General features: G+C 44.2%; 1 protein-coding gene across 1 annotated transcript in view; it reads right to left on the minus strand.

The window, feature by feature from the left end:
• Positions 1-18,317, minus strand: part of msh2 (mutS homolog 2 (E. coli)) — a 97,867-nt gene that overhangs the window by 24,859 nt on the left and 54,691 nt on the right. The window contains exons 9-13 of the mRNA XM_070889325.1: positions 16,264-16,387; positions 14,094-14,244; positions 11,720-11,817; positions 5,680-5,925; positions 3,341-3,545 (exon numbers count right to left, since the gene is read on the minus strand). Coding sequence (XP_070745426.1) covers positions 3,341-3,545; positions 5,680-5,925; positions 11,720-11,817; positions 14,094-14,244; positions 16,264-16,387 — 824 coding nt within the window. The remainder of the gene's footprint in view (positions 1-3,340; positions 3,546-5,679; positions 5,926-11,719; positions 11,818-14,093; positions 14,245-16,263; positions 16,388-18,317) is intronic.

The raw sequence follows: 18,317 nt of genomic DNA on the forward strand, positions 1-18,317 counted from the left end.
CGCAGTCAGAATCAGGGGAAGTCATAACGGGGAACAAAGAAATGGCAGACCAATTGAACAAGTATTGGTCTAGAAAACCATCCCTTATGCATTCCAGGAAATCCTCCTCCATCGTATTGCTTCCAGTTTGGTTAGCCCAATCTATATGCATATTAAAGTCACCCATGATAACTGCTGCACCTTTATTGCATGCACCCCTAATTTCCTGTTTGATGCCCTCCCCAACATCACTACTACTGTTTGGAGGTCTGTACGCAACTCCCACTAACGTTTTTTGCCCTTTGGTGTTCTGCAGCTCTACCCATACCAATTCCACATCATCCAAGCTAATGTCCTTCCTAACTATTGCATTAATCGCCTCTTTAACCAGCAATGCTACCCCACCTCCTTTTCCTTTTATTCTATCCTTCCTGAATGTTGAATATCTAACACTCTCTCCCATTACCTGCAATTTTGTATGTGCAGGTTTGTACTTCGTATTACTAAATCAGCTAAAATGCATGTGAGCGTTTTTAAATTAATTTTGATAGGCTCTGGATCTTGATGTAACAATTCTCCGCATGCCTAAAAACCCTGGTAGCATTTACTATCCACACTGCTCTGAATGTTAGTTTCAATCCATGAGAGCAGTGCGAATCTAGAACTAGGGGTCGGCCATTTAAGACCGAGACGAGGAGAAATCTCTTCCCTCAGAGGGTTGTGAATCTTTGGAATTCTCTATCCCAGAGGTCTGTGGATGCTCAGTTGTTAAGTATATTCAAGGCTAAGATAAGATAGATTTTTGGACACTAAGGGAATTAAGGGATATGGGGATTGTGCGGGAAAGCAGAGTTGAACTAGAAGATCATCCATGATCTCACTGAATGGCAGAGCAGGCTCGAAGGGCCTTCTCCTGCTCCTAATTCTGATGTTCGTACAAGTCAGGGCTATAGGTCCAGAAGACTTTATTTAGCAGGCATTGGGTTGTCAACAATTTTTTTTCAAGCAAGGAAAAACATGCGTTTTATATGCACATGCTGGAAATTTGATTAGGTAATCTAAAATCAACGGAAAGCTTAAAAAAAAAGTCAACCAGGGTAGGTTGTCCTCTGTTGCAGCAGATAACAGAAGCTTAACTGTATTCCCGTTTGGCTTTATTCTATAGAAAACATTTTCAGAACTTCTGACTCAAAGGCCAAAATCTGACCGATGTGAACGATTGCTGACAAGTTTAGTTCCTACTAACAGAAGCTACAAACACTGTCTGAATACAACACGTACAGAATGGGATCAACACTCAAATTATTTCCGGGCATTTGGAATATTCTCATTACTGTTGGAATAGCTTCACTGTAGTAAAAAGTCCTCCCTTCCCAAGCATGGGGATGCAAAATTGAGACAACCTATCCAAAACACAGGAATTAAAACTCATTGGACAAATTAATGTCAAAAATGAAAATTGTTAAAATTAAATCATCTTTGTAGTATCTGTCTACGTCAGCTAGAACTTGTAAGCTAGACGCAGGAATGATGAGGTTACTTAAATTGGCACAGAAGGAAAACAGACAGTATTGAGGCTAAGTAATAGAACCGTTCACAATTGAACAAGCATACCTGCACCTTCATCTACTAATTGGCATAGGACAGTGGATAAGTTTTGTGCATAAAATGAATTTCTACTTCTTTGAAGAAAGTGCAGGATATTGCTATATTCTTTCAGCCCAAACATGAACTGACTCTTTCCATAGACGTCCGAAGTCCTATAAAAGCTCAAGCATCTTTAAAATAATAAATTCAGAGGCAATATAGATGCCCCAATGCAACCATATACAAGAGTGAATTGTTGCACTTAGTGATTTAGGCATTTAGTGATGAAATTTAATTCAAATAAATAATTCTTTTAAAGATTATATAATTTGCCTGTTCAGATCTCTCATTACTCAGTGGCATGCCTACAAAGATTGTAGAAAAATAATCTGTGTGTTCAGACATAAAATTTTCAAATAAATAATCCTTTCTTTTAACTTGTTGAGGGGACAAGACCAGAGGCTGAAGCGGTGGGCACAGGCACCACCAGGCCATGCTGTAAGGAGGGCAGACATGCACCAGGCGAGGGGGGGGGGAGAAACAGGCATGCACCAGGCGGGGGGGGAAACAGGCATGCACCAGGCGGGGGGGAAACAGGCATGCACCAGGCGAGGGGGGGGGGGGGGGGGGAGAAGAGGAGAATAGGCATGCACCAGGCAAGAGGTGGGGAGGGGGGACAGACATGCACCAGGCGAGGGGGGGGGGGGGGGGGGGGGGGAGAGGAGAATAGGCATGCACCAGGCAAGAGGTGGGGGACAGACATGCACCAGGCGAGGGGGGGGGGGGACAGGACAGGCATGCACCAGGCAAGGGGGGGGGGGGGGGGGAGAACAGGCATGCACCAGGCAAGTGGGGGGGGGGGGGGCGGAAACAGGCATGTACCAGGCAAGAGGGGGGGCGGGGGGCGGAAACAGGAATGCACCAGGCAAGGGGGGGGGGGAGGGAAACAGACACGCACCAGGCGAGAGACTGAGGGAAACAGACACGCACCAGGCAAGAGACTGAGGGAAACAGACACGCACCAGGCGAGAGACTGAGGAAAACAGGCACGCACCAGGCGAGAGGCTGAGAGGGGACAGGCTGGCACCAGCTTAAAAAGTGAAAAGAATATAGAAAAAATTGGAGAGCTTGGCAAAGGGCTGTAGTAGCAATTGCGTCAGAAAATAAATCATTCCACTGGACAATTTCCCAGAGGTGAAACATTAGTGTCTAAACCCACTGCACCATCTTGTTCCCTATAAATTTTAAAAACAATTGACAAAATTGATATGTTTAAGTGCCTTGTGACATTTCATTAAAAACAAAGCACTACAAAAATGTAAGTTATTATGGTGGATTAACAATAGCAACATGGAAGTCATCAGAATGTACCAAAAAGAGCAGTCAGTAATTAGTGCTTTCAATGTGACAATTATCAGTCATTTACAACTTCCTGCAACATACACGCCTCTTCTCAAAATTCACGTTATTAGCATGCCCATATTTAGTTAAAAAAACTCCAGCACACTTTGTAGAAGACAAAAGGGTCTAGGTAAAGCACAGTTCCAAGACTGCACTGAAAGGAGAGGGAGTCAGGGGATAAGCACTTTCAATGCTAGCAGATACAGATATATATTTCTTTATTCCCACTTTCCACCCAGTCTGCTTTAGAGTTGCTCTTGACAGAAAACTATTTTTACTGCAGGCAGTAAAATGAATGCATACCCTTCACCTACAGAACACTCCCTTTTCAGGAAGGTGGAGCACCAAGTTAGCTGTGATAGGAACACTCTACCTCAAGATAGCTGCAGTCTCCAACATTTCCGCCATGAAGGTCGAAACACCCTTGAGTTGACTGTCACCAGCACCAACCCGAGCAAGGATGCAATCCACGATACTGATCTCTGCTGAGTCACAAGGTACAAAACAACCAATCTGGGCCATCAGAACCACCACGCCAGTCTGCCGGATATATGTTGATTTACCACCCATGTTTGGACCTATTAAATGCAGGCACAGACAAACAAAGGCAAACTAGATCAACACCATGTAAAAAGGAGTTTACAACGTCAACACAGTGATTCACATTTGCAATCTAGCGCCACAGAATTCTGTGAAGGAAGAAACCTGTTGTTTAAATGAGTTTCCTGATATCAGTTGTACTGCTTTGGGAAGTCATCCCCTTCTCCCCATCCAAGAAGCATTGAAGTCTGTAACAGACAGCCTCAGTCAGTGATCATTTCCATTATGGCAGAAAGCCAACGCACTCCTGGCTGGCCTACCACATTCTACCCTACGTAAATTTGAGGTTGTCCAAAACTCGGCTGCCCGTGTCCTAACTCGCACCGAGTCGCGCTCACCCATCACCCTTATGCTCGCTGACCTCCATTGGCTTCCGGTTACATAAGAAATAGAGCAGGAGTAGGCCACCTGGCCCCTTGAGCCGGCTCCGCCATTTAATATCATGGCTGATCTGATCATGGACTCAGCTCCACTTCCCTGTCCACTCCCCATAACCCTTTATTCCCTTATCGCTCAAAAATTTGTGCATCTTCACCTTAAATATACTCAATGTCCCAGCCTCCACAGCTCTCTGGGGCAGAGAATTTCATAGATTTGCAACCCTCAGAAGAAATTCCTCCTCATCTCAGTCTTAAATGAGCAGCCCCTTATTCTGACATTATGTCCCCTAGTTTTAGTTTCCCCTAAGAGTGGAAATATCCTCTCTGCATCTTTCTTATCAAGTCCCCTCATTATCTTATATGCTTTGATAAGATCACCTCTCATTCTTCTGAACTCCAATGTGTATAGGCCCAACCTACTCAACCACCTCATCTCCGGAATCAACCTTCTCTGAATAGCCTCCAATGCACGTATATCCTTCCTTAAATAAGGAGACCAAAACTGTACACAGTACTCCAGGTGTGGCCACACCAATACCCTGTACAGTTAAGCAACGCCTCGATTTCAAAATTCTCATTCTGGTTTACAAATCCCTCCATAGCCTCGCCCCTCTCTATCTAGGTAATCTCCTTCAGACTAGTTCCCTGTCTCTCCACAAGTCGAGAGGAGCTATGAATTTAAAACTGTATTGTGCACATGGTAACATGAAGCACAGGAGATAGGACTTTGCCATCCCAGGGGGAATGTGTATCATCAATAATGGTGGGAAACAATATTCAGTGGTTTAGGTTAGGGACAGTGCTCAGTTTCACATGTGGCAGTTCAATGATCCTTGAATCAAGCCAGACACGTGGATGCTTATACATGACTGGACATTTGTAACTGCGGGTCACAACCTCCCTGTGCTGGCTCTCCCTCTCCATTATGCTTTCATTGTTGGATGCTGGCCTCTGGTGCGTTGGTTATCTCCCTTCCATTTACTTTATTGGAACAGCAGCCTTTAACCAGACAGCAGATTTTTAGACCTGCAATTTCCTGGGACACTGTTGACGTCGGTTCCCTATGGGTCATGCTGTTTTATATTTATGAATGCAGACAGTGAGTTGAATCCCACTTCTGCAATCAGCTGCCGTCCTATCAAGTAAAATCAATGTTTGTTTCCACCACATAGGTTTATATTGCCATTTTTCAAAGAGGTTTCACTCATACAAATGCTCAGTCGGCAGGCAGCTGTGATGGGTCCAGCGTTCACTACTAGAATTCAGCAGGGAATCAAACATCCCATACTATGGCGAGAATGCATGACCTCTGGCTATACGTGGCTGTATCAATGGCTCTCATACTTGTTAATTTAGGCCAGCCCATTCTGCCTGTGCTTCCACTGCCCACCCCATCCCGCCCCCAATAACCTTGTAGCAACACCCCAGTTTGGGAACCTCTGCACAAGAATATTCTGCAGGTAGCTAGCGACAGCTTCAAATCCTTCTTAAACCTGGCTGAACACCAGGATATTAGAATATTTGCAGACAACGTTGTTACTGACCTATTTTATTAGGACAACAACCATTGAACAATCTCAAGCAAACCCTCAGTTTGAGGTAACCAAAATAGAGTAATATGTGCCTCCTTTTCTCTTTTCCTCATCAAAAATCCCAAATATGTTAAATATTTCATTTTTTCCTACCTTATCCTTTAATTAGTAATTTCTCTAATAAAAGCACCAACGCTTACCTGTTATTATATGGAACATCTGTTTATCTTTCTCAAAAGTAACATCATTGGGTATGAAGGCCACATCATCCTGGATCTCAATGCAAGGATGCCTGGAAGACTTCAGGATAATCTGACCGTGGCCCTTCTCGAGGATCACAGGTCGCACATATGGCACAGGCGCACCATTGGCTACATGGGCAAAGCTGACCACTGCATCCAGTTGAGCAATCACATCATTTAGAGTCTGTTGAGGTTCCACATATCCTGCAAGTGTAGGAAGAGAGATAGCTTATGTGACTTATTCTAAAACACCTGATACTGTTCAGTGTTAGAAACATAGAAAATAGGTGCAGGAGTAGGCCATTCGGCCTTTCTAGCCTGCACCGCCATTCAATGAGTTCATGGCTGAACATGCAACTTCAGTACCCCATTCCTGCTTTCTCACCATACCCCTTGATTCCTCTAGTAGTAAGGACTTCATCTAACTCCTTTTTGAATATATTTAGTGAATTGGCTCAACAACTTTCTGTGGTAGAGAATTCCACAGGTTCACCACTCTCTGGGTGAAGAAATTCCTCCTCATCTCGGTCCTAAATGGCTTCCCCCTTATCCTTAGACTGTGTCCCCTGGTTCTGGACTTCCCCAACATTGGGAACATTCTTCCTGCATCTAACCTGTCTAACCCCGTCAGAATTTTAAACGTTTCTATGAGGTCCCCTCTCATTCTTCTGAACTCCAGTGAATACAAGCCCAGTTGATCCAGTCTTTCTTGATAGGTCAGTCCCGCCATCCCGGGAATCAGTCTGGTGAACCTTCGCTGCACTCCCTCAATAGCAAGAATGTCCTTCCTCAGGTTAGGAGACCAAAACTGTACACAATACTCCAGGTGTGGCCTCACCAAGGCCCTGTACAATTGTAGCAACACCTCCCTGCCCCTGTACTCAAATCCCCTCGCTATGAAGGCCAACATGCCATTTGCTTTCTTAATCGCCTGCTGTACCTGCATGCCAATCTTCAATGACTGATGTACCATGACACCCAGGTCTCTTTGCACCTCCCCTTTTCCTAATCTGTCACCATTCAGATAATAGTTTGTCTCTCTGTTTTTACCACCAAAGTGGATAACCTCACATTTATCCACATTATACTTCATCTGCCATGCATTTGCCCACTCACCTAACCTATCCAAGTCACTCTGCAGCCTCATAGCATCCTCCTCGCAGCTCACACTGCCACCCAACTTGGTGTCATCCGCAAATTTGGAGATACTACATTTAATCCCCTCGTCTAAATCATTAATGTACAGTGTAAACAGCTGGGGCCCCAGCACAGAACCTTGCGGTACCCCACTAGTCACTGCCTGCCATTCTGAAAAGTACCCATTTACTCCTACTCTTTGCTTCCTGTCTGACAACCAGTTCTCAATCCATGTCAGCACACTACCCCCAATCCCATGTGCTTTAACTTTGCACATTAATCTCTTGTGTGGGACCTTGTCGAAAGCCTTCTGAAAGTCCAAATATACCACATCAACTGGTTCTCCCTTGTCCACTCTACTGGAAACATCCTCAAAAAATTCCAGAAGATTTGTCAAGCATGATTTCCCTTTCACAAATCCATGCTGACTTGGACCTATCATATTACCTCTTTCCAAATGCACTGCTATGACATCCTTAATAATTGATTCCATCATTTTACTTACTACCGATGTCAGGCTGATCGGTCTATAATTCCGTTTTCTTTCTCCCTCCTTTTTTAAAAAGTGGGGTTACATTGGCTACCCTCCACTCCATAGGAACTGATCCAGAGTCAATGGAATGTTGGAAAATGACTGTCAATGCATCCACTATTTCCAAGGCCACCTCCTTAAGTACTCTGGGATGCAGTCCATCAGGTCCTGGGGATTTATCGGCCTTCAATCCCATCAATTTCCCCAACACAATTTCCCGACTAATAAGGATTTCCCTCAGTTCCTCCTCCTTACTAGACCCTCCGATCCCTTTTATATCCGGAAGGTTGTTTGTGTCCTCCTCAGTGAATACCGAACCAAAGTACTTGTTCAATTGGTCCGCCATTTCTTTGTTCCCCGTTATGACTTCCCCTGATTCTGACTGCAGGGGACCTACGTTTGTCTTTACTAACCTTTTTCTCTTTACATATCTATAGAAACTTTCTATAGAATCTCACTAAGATTTCAGTGCAAATAAACTGCAGGCACCTGGGCCCCCGATTTTAATGGGGAGGTGGGGAGGGCACAGGAGAGCACATCAAAAAACCTGGCACAGCCAGGGAAGTGGAGGCCATGCCAAGCTTAATGACAGGGTATAATTTAAATAAAATATTGCAGTCTCCTGCCATCTGAAAGCTGGTTAGATTTACAGCCTAGCTAGGGCAGGGTGTGGGATGGTAGCCCAGTGCAAGGAAGACCCACGGCTTACTCGAGAGGCCCAGAGGAGCGTTCGTGGCCTACAAAAAAACACATTTTAAACTTACCTGCTGGGCCTCTTCTGGCCCAGGATCCGACTCCCGGTAGATTTTTCCCAACGGGGACGCCGACACCGGCACCTACCCCCTGCTCAAGGCTCTGGTTGATATTGCAGATCAGGTCATGATCAGACCCGGTCTGCATGTTTAAAACAGAACCCCGCTTTCTTCCTGCGGCACCCTGCTCAAAAGAGCAAGTTAATATGAGAACACACCGAGACAGAAGAGGGATTGGTGGGGGTAACTGACAACAGTTATACTAATTACCCCTCCGGTGGGAGCTCTGAAGTTTTCAGTGGTTCATTTTCACTTATATTTCAGTAAAGCACAAAAGATGCATATGGAATACTCATACTATGTCCACTTGACCTGCAGAAGAACAACCAGCAGCACAGTTAAACTGCCTTTCCAAAGTTAGGTTGCAGTTGGAGAGAGAATTTGGGGATATATCGTCAGGGTGAAGTATTCATGGTTGACGTCCATCACTGGGGGTAATGGTGAGAGTAAGCAAAGATGAAGAATTAGGACGTCACAAGAACAGTACTGACTTAGATATGATGTCCCCTCCCCTCATTGCAATAGCTTCCAATGAACAGGTAAGCAAGGGATAACTGAACTGGCCAAAATTATTCCGAATGTTAAAATGCTACAACAGCACAAGTTCTGGAAATACCACAGCTCAAATTCGATGAGGATCTGCTTGTAGGAGGCTCAATTTTCACAGCAATCCTTTTTATTTTATAACCTTATTTTGGAAATTCTAACTGGTTTTGCACTGAATAAGGGACTGGCTGGCACACTCCTTTCACATCTGGTACCCGGATGTGAATTCAACCATAGTGAAGACATGAAAAACTTCTCTGACAACTGTCAGGATCTTCAGTGAAATGAAGTTATAGTAGTCTCAATCCTGCTCTCAACAGACAATATCCCAGTTCAGCACCAATTGACAGTCTTACTCAGAAAGGCCATATGGGAAGGGAAATTGTCAAATTGCCCAGTAAGAGCTCTAATAAGGTTGTATGGCATATTACTAGGACAGAATAGAAGGAACTTTGCTCTATAACTAATCCTGCTATACCTGACATAGGGGAACTCAATGTGGATACTGGCTGACAAACAATTTCTTTCCCCACCAAAATTTAATAGAGGCTGACTTCAACAGCCAGGGATCATCACTGCTAAGCTACGCAGCAGAAATGCAGCAGAGCTGTAAATTACATTAAGATTTTTGAGGGAATTTTTTTTAAAGCAGAAGATATATCTCTCTCTCTCTCTCTCTCTCTCTCTCTCTCTAAGACAGATCATGAAGCCATTGTATTATAGCTGAACAAACTGTTCTAACCATGCCTTAATTGCAAACATTGATTAAAAAATACTGCAATACTCAATATTCATTCCAGGATTGATGTCATTTAGTTGACACTCCATCTGTCAGAATTAATAAATATAATGGGAATAGGAAACAGGTCTGAAATCAAAGGTGGAATGATAAATTACAGGTTTCCTCAATAATACTGTCAATCCGTTCCCACTATTTTAGTTAAGAATACTGTAACAATAGCTGTCTCTGTTAGAACATAAACACTCAGGTAATGCTTTCTCCAAAAAGCATAAACATTCCCCATAAAAAAAAAATATTTATTAGGTACAAATAAAAAAAACTTTTTTGAAATAAATTCACTTCAATCAACTGAACCCAGTCTGGAAGACTCATTCATAGGTCCGACTGAAGCCATCCACTTAGCCAATAACTTGACTATTCAGTTATCCTGAATTTATATCAACACATTAGGAGGCAGACTTGCCCAAGTTATCATCACACTTGCATGCCCACTGTTAGCAAACTCAGATATTAGTTCAGAAGAAATTGGATATTAAATTACATGTGGGCGCTTAAAACTTCATAATTTTGCTTTAAAAATACAATAATTGCTTTGTTGTAACCTCCTGTGAATAAAACAACATCAATCTAAATTGGCTATAACAAACATGCCTTTTGATTCTTTGAGACCATACTAACCACCATCAAAACTGAAGATGGCATAAAGCTGGGCATCGTCTGCAATTTAATGCTATGTTCAAACTCGAGGATATATGACCTAATTTTAATAACACAGGAAGTTACTGCCAATAACACACAAAGCTACAGTACAAGGAGCATGTCAAAACACTGTTCACTGCTCTGATTACATAATGTTGCTAGAATCTAAGCACCATTTACAGCATCTTATTTGTACCTTCAGTACAACAGATAAAAATCATCCATACACGAAAATCCTAAAGGTCAATTACTAGCTGGAGTCTCAAAGCCCATTATCCAATTAAATTAATCAAATTCTATAGAGTAATGCTGCACTTATAAATGGACAACCACTTCCTGAAGAGGCTTCTCTGTGCCAGCTCCCAGCCTCACTACTGTACTGCATAGCAATTTCTAGCTTCCAAAACGACGTAAAAGCTGCAATAAACTGGATGGTGCAGTGAGTCTTTCATCTCTGGGATCAAATCCAGCCTAGACCAATGGGATACAAATCACCTGTGTCTGTTGGCTAAGGGTCCCATATGAAATAACTGTGCAACTTCCATCCAGCTCCTGGTGGGCATGGGCCCACAGCAAAAAAATTGTCCCTAATTAGGCACCAATTACAACCCCATTCAGCTAAAGCAAGGTGTGGGAAGTGGAAACAAAGCGCCCACTTGGTACAGTATGGAGTGCTCTTCTGAAGTTGGGGCTGAGGAACATTGCTGGGGACAAGAGTAAAGGGAGCTTTTACTTTGCATCTGGTACCTGATCTGGCAGTGCTCGATGCTGACGCGGAGTGCCTGAAACAGAACATTTTCCATTCACCAGCTTGAATATCCCTCACCTCAGCACAAAAGAAACACAAACTGCGCATGCAATTTATTTTCTGCAATGCCACTATTTTCCCGCATGGCTGGAGAAGTTCCATATATCCCAGCTGTAGCAAAACTGCTTCCACTTTTTTCTGGCTGCCTTTGCTTCCTATGGCAGGGTTTATATTGGTGGCTGAAGGAGTACTGCCATCAGCAGTGCAGCTTAAAACTCTTACTTTAGCACCAGGCATCGATCCTTAAACCAGCTACAATTATATTGAGGTTTCTGCCAATAAGCTGCACTACCATCAAAAAGTAATATAATCAGGGCATGATATAATTGAAGTCTGACTTTTACCCTTTAAAAATACAATCTGCTTAAAAACTAATGACACTAATCTTGGGCGTCACTGAAGTTTCACCTCTGCTTGCCCAACCTAAATGTAATCTACTGAACAGCAACATGGCAGGTGGCCAAAAGTTGCTACCACAAGAGATCGATGCCCTGTTGACACTGTACAGGACATCAAATGATGGGTCTCCAGTCACCCAGACTACCAATACTCTACAAAAAGTAGAGTACCCTACTCCAACCACATTTGTAAATTCCGCTAAATAAATAATTATTGACATTTCTTCCAATTATGAAATAATATCGCTAATGTTCAAATGAATAGATCAGCAGAACCTCATCTGGTCAAAAACATGCAGAGCAATTTGTTCCAGAACATCTTACCTGCAGAGATATTAATGATTTCTTTAACAATCGCATTCTGGGCTTCTTCATACTCCTCCCTGCTCTTCATGTAGTCCTCATTGTAGGAGCTCAGCTTACTGGAAGGAAGATTGATGAGTTAATGTTTCACAAATTCTAACCAGCTGAGCAGCCTTTCTAGTTTCTGATTTAAGCAGTGCATTTTAAGGATGTTCATCTTTGTACTTGGCAAGCAGAACTCAATGCAGATGGCTATGTGGCATGCACTGCACCACAGCACGGAAAGGAGATAGGAGCAATATTCCACTTTTGTGCTTCCAGTGCTGAGTAGTGTACGCTGAGCGCACGTCGAAAATATTAGGCATGGAGGATAGTGCAGTTGGAGCACAGGCCGTCCAAATTTGCGGTTATAGTTTAATGGTCAAATTCTACATGAGCCTCAAAATTAGAGGAGAGGATGAAAAAGAGACAGGTTAGATTTAACTACATCATGCAGAGCAGTGATCGCATTGAATGGGCCGTCATGTGGAGGCATTGGGAGCTGAATGTATCAGCAAATTCAGAGAGTTGGATAAGTATCATGAGAAAAACTTGAAAGGGACTCAGATGCACGTATTTCCTAGACAATGGGAGCAATCAAACAGACCACAATGGTCTTTTTGATCTTGTACATTCCTGTCATGATATATATTTTGGCCCTGCACCAACAGACAGTTCACCTACTTAATTCATCTCAATGCTGTGCACTTGGTTTCTCATAGCCTATTACCTAATTAAATATTACATTCTGTAGACTAATGATGTATTAATATTGGAGAAGCACTCCCTGAAGTCATGCTCCAATACTAGGCTCCCAGTCCCACCTGCAACAGCTTCTACAGCAGCTAAATTGACTAGATTAATTTTAATTTTTGATCCGTTCTGCTCTGAAATTACACTGAATTATACATGCACCTGCAGGAACAGGAATGTATGGTGTACCTCCCCCTCTCAAAGTAGGAAGAGATGTAGTAATACAGACTGATTTAGGGGCAGAATTCCTGAGCAGAGAAGTATGATAGCTAAAGGCTATACGTGGTGGGAGTGGGTGCTGTGTTCTAATCCAGACTCAAAAGCAGAGATGTAAACTACGACATAGGACTGAAAGACACTGCAGAAATATAGTGAGCAAGGCCAAAAACACGGAGGATTTTGAAATCAATTTGCGAGGGGATTGCATGTCAGAGGTGATAGGTGAGCAGGATTTAATGCAAGTTAGGATGCAACCAGTGGAGGTCTGGTGGAGTTGGAGTTTGCATAGTGTGGGCACAAGAGGCCAGTCAAGAGGACATTGGCAAAAGTTGAGCCTGGTGGATGAGGGCTTCAGTCTTGCCAATGTTTAGCTGGAGGGAACGGGTTGTCTCATACCACAGCAGCAATCGTGCAATCTAGGGTGATAGCAAAGAGGTAAAGCTAGGTGCCATCAATATACATGCAGAGGTTCAGGCCATGCTTACATAATGTCTTAAAAGAGGCAGCATGTAAAATTAGGAATAAGAGGCATGCCAAAAGTGACCATGTGAAAAAGGAGAAGTGGAACACATGTGCTAGGGGAGTTAGGTCGGCATGCAACCATGGTGTCACGGCGATGGTCAACCAAATTGAAGGATATGGAGAAATGGAGGACAACCATGGAAAATGCATCTGGGATCACAGCAGTGCCTGCCCTAAACCAATGTCCCCCACACACACCTACCACCAGCGATCAGGAGCAGGAGCCCTGACTTGGCTGGTTTGTTCTCCCTCTCTTCCGCCCCCCCACCCCCCTCTCCCCAACCTACCTTCCCACAACCCCCTCCCCAGACACCCCTCCCCCATTGTAGCCCAGAAGCAGCAAGGCAAACTGCAGTATGCAAACTGCAACTCTGGCTAAGATCAGCAAATTCAGCACCGACTACAGATCAAGCCTGGAACCTTTCTGGTCTGGATGGCTCAGCTCCTCAGCTCCACATTGGATAGCGCATTTGAGCGAATGTTACGATTTCTCTTTGTTCTTGCGGTCAGGCTAACATTCTTTATTAAAGGCTGGCATCCTTAGTGCAAAGTCCTTGCATCCTCCAGCTCCATTTAAGCACAAGTAAATTCTAGGAAATGTAAATAAATTATCTGAAAGAAGTTCAACTTCTATATATCAAGTTTCCAACCAACTTCCATAAAAGTTTTTTTTTAATATAAGGAATTTCATGTTATACTACAGTACTGAACTTGATACTATGATTTGAAGGTTATATTGTATCAATATTCCCAAAACAGAGATAGAAAGTGTAGCTTTGGACATCCATCCAGTACGACAGGCCTCAATGATAATCAACCAAACGACTGTATGGCAATAAAAAAGAAAAAACAAAATTCTAACCCATTACTGAACCGGACTCCATTCTTCTGGATATCTATAGTGTTAAATTTCTTATTGTTGCGAAGAGCCTTCTCCTCCTTGCAGGTGACACGGAAATAATAACCCAATTGAGCGTTTGACTCCAGTTTCACAGTCTTGCCGGCTTCAAGACCTACATATAAATCAATCAACCAGATAATAATTTGCTAAAACCGTCCCACAGATATTCAATTACAATGTATTCTTTTTTTAAATGCTCCTGCCCTCTTTCAATAAAATCTTTGAAACTTTAAGCAGTGCTAAACAATCCCCATTTATTAACTCACATTGACACTATAAGGTCAGTGATACCTACACCTAGTATAGTTCAGGGGTCACTTGCAGCCCACTTGCCCTTGACCTGCCATCCACAGTGCCGTTGCTGGGGATGGGTGAAAGTGGACGTCAGCAGAACTCAGATTTAGTGCCATCCAGTCAGAGAAGGTAAAGGAATAGCAGTTGGAACCTATCCCAGTATCCATAAGGCAAATTAAAGACTTATTATGGCACTGAATAAAGCCAGTGTCTCACAGATCATTTGTAGGAAAGGGAGTGGAGGACACAAAGGAAACAAACAGAGTAAGTTTTATCATGGATTGTATTTTAACTCTCACTATGAGTTGAGTTGTTTGTGGAAGCGGCCACCTGCCCATCCCCTAACCAGGAGCAGGCACGTGGCCAGTAAGGAGAAGAAAATAAAAATGAAAAAAATGTGGGGATTTAAATAAGGTTTGCCCAGTATTAATGCCGGTGCTGGGGATTGCACATAATCAATGGGTGAAGTGTGCTCCCAAGGAACTTTATTTTTCAAGTATCAATATTTTTAGCAAGGCAAGAGTTTTCCACATTTAACTTGCATTTAGGTTTTTGGAGTCATTCCCCATAACCTATATACAAACCCTATACAAGTTGAAACACACTGCTACTGGTGCTTACAGCTGACCTAGTACCAACAGCACGTCTTATACTCACTAACATTTCATTGAGAGCCACAATCCCAAGCAGGTTCTTGCTTAAGGGCTACTTAAACAAGCCCCATTATGGAGTGAAGGGTTACAAGGTCTGTGATGAGATTCTCTACACAGTGGACTTCTGCATTAAATCACATGAGCAGTTACTAAGAGGAGGCTAGGTACTTCCTCATATGAATAAAACATTATCGGTTCTATACTTTACAGGGACATTTATATTTCTATCAACAACTGATCTCCGGTAGAAATTAGTTTTTAAACAGTGTGAAATCCATCAGGTTGTTTTTTTTCTTCCTTCACTTGACTTGTTTCTTTCAAGTAAACTCTACCAAGTATAAGGTCCATTGTGCTATGTACCTAATTTTAAACAGGAAGACAGGAGTGCCTGGTTTCCACGTTCTATTATCCTGCAGTAGAGAGTATGTGCACGAGTAATTGCACCAGACTATCTTCAAATTTCCCTGTCTTGGGATGGGGAACTGCCTCACCCACTCAAAACTTCCACAGGTGATATAGGGAACTCAAGGAAAATATCAGCGAAAACCCTAAATCTTAGCACTTTGTTAAACCACATTAGTGGTTACATACATAACTGTATATTTAATATAGAGCACCTTTTAACTATCAGTAAAGCTAGAGTGGTGCAGTGGGTTGGACACTGGCCTTCCAATTCTGGGATCAGATTTGAATCCAGCCCAGATTGATGAGATGGGACTCTCCTGTGTTTGTTGGCTTTAAGAGTCCAACATGAAATGAGTCTCAATCCAGATCCTGGCGAGGATGGAGCCACAGTGGGAAACTGACGCTAACTTAGTAACAACTGGTATTCTCACTCTTGCAGGCCACAGAATGGCTGATGTGAGAATTGGACAACTGTCACACTAGTCCAGTAGGCAATGTTCTTCTAAGGTTGGGTCAAGGGCATTGTTGAAATAGAGCAGGGGCTTTACGCTGCATTTAACTATGCTTGATGCTGACACGGAGGGCCCGAAATGGATATCAGCGCACTTTCCATATCTTGGATTGATAACGCTCCTGTGAAGCACCTTGGGATGTTTTATTATGTTGAGGGAACTATATAAATGCAAGTTGTTGTTTGATGAACACAAAAAGAGTGGAATTACTCTGATCAATTGTAACTGTGAAAAAGTGTACATGTTTATCTCCGATCAATTTCTTACCTAGCTCCCTGGCAGCTTGGTTGAGTGCTGACTGCATACTTTTCTCCAGGTCATCCATCTTCTCTCTCAGTTCAGTTAGATTTGGGTCAAAGGATGGTTTCACCAGGAACTCATGGTTTTCCACCTGTTAAATCAAGTGATTGCTTTTAATGTTGAGATTTTAATCTTGCAACAGCCACCACATGTTAAAAAAAATCCACGCACAGGCATCTTCCACCCTTGAGGATGTAGTTTGGGTCCTTCATTGAAACACCTGTGAACTCATCCTTTTTTGGCATGGAAGCAAGTCATCCTCATTCGAGGGACAGCCTATGATGAAGAATTACAACAACTCTATCTAATTGATGCCTTTATTACTGCAAAGGAAGGCCATTATGCACATTAAAGCTCTTAAGTGCCCATTTTCAGTTTCTATTTCTATTCTACATGGTGAGTTCTCCATTTTAAAAAGAATGAAGTAGGGGGTGCGATGGGTGAGAACGAGAGTGAGAAAAGGAGAATCAGTGAAGATCTGGTGGATCCTGCCAAGGAGGGAGGTGCCCATCTCCTTGCATCTAGCTATAAAAAACAAAACTGCAAAAAATAGGAAACAAATCTGTCAGCATCTGTAGAGAAAAGATGATTAGCATTTCAGGGAATCACTCATCATTCTGTAACAGAACAGTAATCCATCTGCAATGCTTTCCTTTTAACCCAGCTATACAGCCGCAGTGAAGAGACACTTGAGAGCCTCCATAGCGAAACTGTATTGGCCGAAGGAGAAGGAAGTCATAAAATAAACCAAAAAAAACATTTAATACCAGAGAAACTAAAGAAATAAACAGACACAGAAATGGAACTGGATAAAGATACTCAGAGGGACTAAAGTAATTACTTATAACACATAGGGCCCAAGTTTCCACATGATTCGCGCCTGATTTTTAGGAGCAACTGGTGGAGAACGGACTATTTTAGAAATCGCAATTCTCCACATTTTTTTTTCTGCAGTTCTAGTCAGATAGAACAGTTCTAGTTTAGAACAGAATTTTTTCTTCAAAAGGGGGCGTGTCCGGCCACTGACGCCTGATTTGAAAGTTTCCACAGTGAAAATGTACTCCAAACTAAAGTAGAATGGCGCCAGAAGATTTTTGTAGAACTGAAAAAACCTGTTCTACACATTAAAAAATCAGGCGCAGGTTACAAATTAGGCGTCCAGAACCAGGTGGGGGGGGAGGGGAACTCATTAAATTCGACAACAAATCCTTATTTATACTTCTACAAATAAATCCAACCTGAATAAACATTTATAAGCCAAGAAAAGATTAAATAAACCATCTTCCTACCTGTGTGAAAGTGCTTCAGCCAGGGAGAATTCTGCAGCTGTTCGTGCCGCTGAGCGAGAGAGGGAGGGAGAGAGGGGAGAGAGAGAGAAGGGGAGAGGGGAGGGGAGGGAGGGGGAGAGGGGAGGCAGGGAGAGGGAGAGGGAGAGGGAGGGGGGAGGGGTCGGGGAAGAGAACAGGAGCGGGTGTCGGGGGGGAGCGGGTGTCGGGGGGGGGGGGGCGCGGGTGTCGGGGGGAGCGAGTGTCGGGGGTGGGGGGTGGGAGCGGGTGTCGGTGGGGGGGGGGGGGAGCGCGGGTGTCGGGGGAGCGGGTGTCGGGGGGGGAGCGGGTGTCGGGGGGGGAAGCGGGTGTCGGGGGGGGGAAGCGGGTGTCGGGGGGGGGGGGGCGGGTGTCGGGGGAGCGGGTGTCGGGGGGACGGGACGGGTGTCGTGGGGAGCGGGTGTCGGGGGGAGCGGGTGTCGGGGGGGGGAGGGGAGGAGCGGGTGTCGGGGGGGAGCGGGTGTCGGTGGGGGGGGGGGGGGGGCGGGGGGGCGGGTGTCCGGGGGGGGGGGGGGAGAGAGCGGGTGTCGCGTCGGGGGGAGGAGGGAAGAATCGGGTCGGTGGGGGGGGGGGGGGGGGGGAGGAGCGGGTGTCGGGTCGGGGGGGCGGGGAGAGCGGGTGTCGGGGTGGGAGAGCGGGCGTCGGGGGGGGGGGAGAGGAAGAGCGGGTGTCGCGTCGGGGGGGGGGGGGGAGAAT

Source organism: Pristiophorus japonicus, chromosome 9, assembly GCF_044704955.1.
Source record: "Pristiophorus japonicus isolate sPriJap1 chromosome 9, sPriJap1.hap1, whole genome shotgun sequence".
Taxonomy (NCBI): domain Eukaryota; kingdom Metazoa; phylum Chordata; class Chondrichthyes; family Pristiophoridae; genus Pristiophorus; species Pristiophorus japonicus.